Genomic DNA, 6,105 nt, shown 5'->3' with positions numbered 1-6,105 from the left:
CAAAACTTGGGAATAGGTTTATATAATTGTACCAAATGTACTTAATGATATCACTCATTTTTTTAAATTGTACCTTACTCGTTTGGATAATATTTGAGGGTCAAATTTTAGGCACTTCAATTTTCCAGTCAATTAGCCAAAATAAAACTCAACGATATTTTAAAAAAATTTATGGTTGATAATAATTGTACCTAAAATGTACCTTCAAAATAATCTCACATGTCATTACTTCTATGGTGTTGTTTCTATATTTTCAAACGTGAAAGTCTACTGTAACACAGGGTCGAAAAAAAGTGAATCAGTCACTATTGAGTGTAAGTGACTATAGTTTGCTAAATTCATTAATTTTAAAATTTTGTATGGAAAGCAATCGTCTATAGTCACTCAGTCAGTCAGGCGATTATTTTGGGACGTCACTTAAACATACTTGGAGGTATAGAACAATCTGTAAAATAAATACAGAATTGAAAAATAGATAAGCATGCACTCATCGTATATGATAAGTACTTTATATGAAAAATATAAATACCAGAGGAATCAATGAGTTCGTATTAATCGATTGGTGCAACCGGTTGTGAGAGAAATCGAATTATCAACGATATATCTTCTTTTTTTTTTGAAAAATTTAAAGACAGATAGTTTTCTAAAGTGAAAAGTTTTATTGTAATTTTCATTATGTTGAATTCACTTGAAATGTTAAAAGTGACGCGTTGCGCATCAACGATTTATCGTTTCACTGGACAAATTCTACGTGAAAAAAGCTCATCTGGAGATTCGTCGGTTGGTGTAAAAACGACCAAACAATACATTAAACCGTTCTCATACGATTTTACAGCTGAACTACGTCGAGAAAATGAACAATTCATGCTTGTATTTCCAGGTAATTTGTATCTTTTCACTATTCGCTCGAAGGAGTTTCGCATCATTATTTAAAATGTCCATTTTGAGCTTCAAAACACCCATTTTTTATTTTAGATGTAATTCACCATTTGACGACATTTATTCCAAATCAGTACGAATTGAGAAATGTTTCCAAACATTTTGTCAAGGTATAAATCAACGGTTTCCTCAGAATAATTCAAATTTTACAATTAATTCAATTGCATACAACATAAACCACGTTAGGCACTGGAGTATAATGTACCATATGGCAAAAAGATCCGAGGCTTAACCGCTGTCATTGTGTACAAAGATTTATCTGAAAAACATGAACTTACACCAAAAAATATTCACCAAGCTCACATTCTTGGTTGGTGCCTCGAAATTGTAAGTAAAAGTCGCTTTATTTTTTACGTAAAATTTTATTGAATCATTTCAACGAACTTTTTCTATGAAATTTGGTAACTTTGTCTAATTTCGATTCAAACAGTATGTTAATAGTAAAAAATCTACCTGCACCTTCAGTCCTGCTCCTCATGACCATGCATAATCATGAATAATGTCAAAAATTTATTAAGTATTGTAATTTGTTCTTAATACTACTAATTCATTTTATTACAATCGTATGTTATTACTTATATTGAAAAAATTGCATCATTGTTTTTGTTTCACATTGCTCAATTGCTCACTATGAACTTGAAAGACTCGATGTTATTACGGTTTCGTTTCTATTTTATCAATTGCGACGCTAAATCTAGGTTAAACTTGTTGAAGAGTTCTAATTGCGAATTGCTTTAAGATTGTGCACACTTGAAATTGGCAGTCAGTTTATGCTATGAATCACAGTTAGACAAATGAAACAATTTGCATTATTATTAATATCGCAATTCAAATAGATATAATATTTGTGTGTGTTTTTGTTTTCGATATCGGGTAGCTTCAAGCTGCATGTTTGATATCGGACGATATGATGGACTGCAGTCCAATACGACGTAATAAACCGTGTTGGCATATGTTGGACGATGTGAAATCAGCTGCGGTCAATGACGTTCTTATGATTGAAAATGTAACTTATTTGCTGTTGAAAAAATTCTTCGGCCATTTATCATGTTACCAGAGCTTGTTTGAAGTGCTAATGGAAACCGCAATGCTTTCATTCATTGGACAATCGCTTGATTATCAAATAAACAACGAAAATATTGAACAATATTCCATGGAAAAGTATAATGCCATAACGAATTATAAAGCAGGGCCTTTCACATTTTATGCACCCATCGCAATGCCCATGCTATTGGCCGGGTAAGAGAAATGGCACATCCAATGACATCGAGCGCAGTTTTATACGAGATTATGTTTTTTTTTATTATAGTTATAAAAATGCAAAAATGTTCGAAGATCTCAAGCCTATATGCAATGAATTGGGCGATTTATATCAAGTTCAAAATGATTTTTTTGACTGCTACAGCCCTGCGGATGTAATGAGAAAACCCGGCACAGATATTGAGGTTGGAAAATGTACATGGCTTGCTGTTTCAGCGATGGAACATGCATCAAATGCACAAAAAGACATTCTCATCAAATGTTATGGACAAAATGGTAATGCATTTATTTTTCTTGTAAATACAACTAAAATGTTACATTGAAAAGTAACTTGACAGCCAATTTGATCATATTTCATATCATTTTTCTTTTTCACTTTGACAGATCCAGAGAGTGTGAATCAAGTCAAGCAAGTATATAGTGATTTAGATCTACCCCAAGTGTATAGTCAATTCGCGGAGAAAACCTACAAACGCATCAAACGGCAAATTGAAGAATTTTCACAACAACATGTTTTGCCGCCAACATTTTTACTAAAAACATTGAACAGAACTTTTAATCGAACATGAATTTCATCTATCTTTTAACAGAGAACACGTTGTATAGTTTATAGTTAACATTTCTATCTGCTTCTCTATCTTCATATCCAGATTGAAGTCACCAAATGAAGCCTCCATTTTAATAATTAGTATATTCAGATTTTAATCTGGAGGAGTATTGGCCAAAGGCAGCAATATTCACAAAAAAAAAATCTTAAAATTGGTGACATCACTGATATAATATATACTATAATTTAAATATTTTTTGCTCAAATGCAATTCGTTTCAAATACATATTATAAAAGCATGTACTTAAAAAAAACATACAAATAGAGAAACATGCTGCAAATAATATTAATAAAACTAGCCTACTTGTTTGGTTTTTGTTCTAAGAATTTACACACTATGGTTTTGCGTACATTTCTCACTTGTTTTACTTTTGTCCGATGCGAAAAAAAACCAATTGTAGTTTCTTACAAATGTCCCGGGTCCAAAAGTAACAAGGCCAATTGAAAGTCATCCTTTTTGCGTTTGACTGAAATTTTATGAACGCTACAATCTAATAATATATGACCTTGAAATGGTCTTTATCCACACCATAAATAAAGAGGCGTAAGTACGCAAGCTGGCTTTTACGCGTTGAACCGAAATTTTGGGAATAAACTGAAACTATGGTCTATGTATGGTTGCAGTAACTCAAATCACCATGATAACTTGTGAATACTATTTTCTTATCAAAATAAATAATCTCACAAAGTTTAAAGAAATTTCAATCAAAAATATGAGTACTCCTTGGCTCATAAATGAAGATGTTGTATGGGAGGTACCCTAAAATTGCTTTGAAATTTCTTCAAACTTTCAGAATGTTACTTTTTTGTGGATAAAATAGGCTGTGCAAAGTTTCACATCTTTACGACATCATTGAAATCACACGGCTCAAACGAACTGATGGACAAATACACAGCAACACACTGACTCCGATTCTAGTGTGTTCTATTTTTCCTATTCCATACACTGTTTCCGTCAAATATGCTAGGGTTTTTCGGAATTTAGAAAATTTCTTCCGATTTGCTATGAATTTTCCTAAAAAAAACTGAAATCAGCGTATTTTGATTGGTAAATATGTGACTAATTGAAATTGTAAACGAAAAGGAACAAACCAATACATGTGCAGGTGTAATTATTGAAAGATTATGGGAAAAATACTTTAAAGTTGATTTTGAATTCGAGCAGAAGAAATATTCTATTGAAACAACTTAACCAGAAGATGAGTAGAAAACGAACAACTGAAATGTTTATGTGGTAAATATAATATACAGATTGAGAATGCCAGAGAATGAAAGTAAAGATTTGTTTTTACAAATTTGATTGAAGTGTTCTATCTGTAATGTACTTTAATATTTTCTTGTCAAGTCTCACATTCATTCACAAAGTTTCATTGAATTATTGGTAATGAATCAAAGGCCCCTTTATGTCCCATCTTTGCACTAAATTCAGGCGTTTATTGCGTTCCAAAAACAAATGTAAATATGTTAACCAATGCACATAGGAGACTTAACGGGACTCCTACTATACTGTCAAATACAATTTGCACAAAAATTTCCATTTGTGATGACGTGCAAATTGGATTTACGAAAAAGTGTCTCAAATGGTTTTGGCGTCTAAGTTTCAAGACAAATTCTGCATGTGACCAAAGATGAACCAATCACTCGTCGAACCATTTATCGTGGTTCAAGGACTTAGTATGAAGACAATGATTCTAGAAAAAGCAAAAAATCGTATTCCCCATTTAAGTGTTCAAATCTTTCAAAACTGTCACCGAGTGCCAAAAATCGGGGTTTTAAAGCAAACATTCATTTTTGGTGATTCTTATGGTAACAGTACATCCAACATTCATTAACCAAAATTATTTTCATTATGGAAATAAATTTGAAAAATCCCATTCCACATAAAGTCATCTGAGGCAATAAAAAGTGTTTAGATTCACCAATCATTCAAGACAAAGGACCGTTCTTAAAAGAAAATTTTCACCTCTTACATACCTAAAGTAACATAATTTCATCAATCGATTTATTATTATTGAATATTCAAGGAGGCATTTTAACGAGCATAACAGCACATTCGTCTCTGTGGATTATTGCGTTCAATTGACCTTGCTTATTTTGCTATGTAAAATACAGCTCACCGTATGAATAAATTTTCCATATTTTCATTTGGTTTTATAATTTTAGTGTTTTCTTTTTCGATAAATATCTCATTCAAATGACAAATATGTATGTAAAGCGAATGCAATTAAAGCATTTATTTGATATGCTAATCATACATAAAAGTGTCTGTCGTATTTCTTTTTTCCCGTGGATTTCAAAAATAAATTAGCGTTCAACCATAAACTTGTACAATTCAGATTTTGTATGTTCTCGATTAATAAATAAATTAAAATAATCGGTCAATGAACAACGTGATGTGTATATGTTGGAATTTAAACATAAAGATGACATCAACTTGAGTTCTTTGTAAATCAGTGCTACGTCATTTCTTTGGTTTTCCTTTTCAGTATGACATTTTGACCCCAAAAATATCGGTCAGTCCACTTCATTCGGTTCAAGTGTGGTAATTTCTTGGCCATTACTTAGATAACGATCACTTATATATTTTAATTCACACGTGGGCAATATTCATTGAATATACATAGCGTATTGCTTATACATAGCGTATTGTTTGGTGTCCAGTCTGCGTTTGTCCGTTTTGACTATGATTTTGTTGTGTCACTGTTTCATTGTTACAACTTACAAACAAAATAAGGATTTTACTGTTAGTGTATTGTATTAATGGTCATAACACGCACGGAAATGTTATATATTTAAGGGAGTTGATTCTTTTTTGACCACTGAAATTAGAAAAAACGCTAAATTTTTACAATGACCATTGCGTTTTTTCATAATTGTAAATATATGAATGTTATTATTAATTATGCTTGAATAAACATTTTTTGAATAAAAAAAATTATGACTGAAATTCGTAGTTATCATAAATTATTGTAAAGAAACCCATGAATGCAATAGAGAACATTCTCTGTCCAAACTCAAATTGATAACCGGTCTTATCAACTCGATTAAATCCAAATTGTCTCTTGAACGTGTTAATTCAGGTTTTGGACTTTTCTATAAAAATTAATTTGATGAATGATTGATTCCTTCAAAGAAATTCGCAAAATTGGGCGTTGTTAGAAAAATTGACAAAATTCAAATGACCATTTCTTACATAAGATTTATTTCAAACAAAATTGGCGTAATTTTCATAAAAAAATGACCATTTCACATTTCGCCAATAACCAACAAAAACTTTCATGTGGAACGTATTAATTTTC

General features: G+C 31.4%; 1 protein-coding gene across 1 annotated transcript; it reads left to right on the top strand.

The window, feature by feature from the left end:
* The first annotated feature begins 247 nt into the window (after positions 1 to 247).
* On the top strand, positions 248 to 3,109 carry LOC116343277 (farnesyl pyrophosphate synthase-like). The gene is made up of 6 exons (XM_031771266.1): positions 248 to 880; positions 976 to 1,049; positions 1,126 to 1,266; positions 1,817 to 2,178; positions 2,249 to 2,475; positions 2,584 to 3,109. The coding sequence occupies exons 1-6, from the start codon at positions 676 to 678 to the stop codon at positions 2,766 to 2,768; spliced, it is 1,194 nt and encodes a 397-aa protein (XP_031627126.1). The 5' UTR covers positions 248 to 675; the 3' UTR covers positions 2,769 to 3,109.
* Positions 3,110 to 6,105: the final 2,996 nt, after the last annotated feature.

The sequence above is a fragment of the Contarinia nasturtii genome, unplaced genomic scaffold (assembly GCF_009176525.2).
Source record: "Contarinia nasturtii isolate CC-2019 unplaced genomic scaffold, AAFC_CNas_1.1 Cnas_scaffold_129, whole genome shotgun sequence".
In the NCBI taxonomy this organism is placed as follows: domain Eukaryota; kingdom Metazoa; phylum Arthropoda; class Insecta; order Diptera; family Cecidomyiidae; genus Contarinia; species Contarinia nasturtii.
This window is presented reverse-complemented; position numbering and strand designations above follow the sequence as displayed.

Bases quoted from the DNA above. Each gene is read 5' to 3' on its own strand.
- LOC116343277 (XM_031771266.1), top strand. From the start codon at position 676: ATGTTGAATTCACTTGAAATGTTAAAAGTGACGCGTTGCGCATCAACG. The intron at 1,050-1,125 runs GTATAAATCAAC...AAACCACGTTAG, and splicing joins TTTCCAAACATTTTGTCAAG to GCACTGGAGTATAATGTACC. The intron at 2,476-2,583 runs GTAATGCATTTA...TCACTTTGACAG, and splicing joins CAAATGTTATGGACAAAATG to ATCCAGAGAGTGTGAATCAA.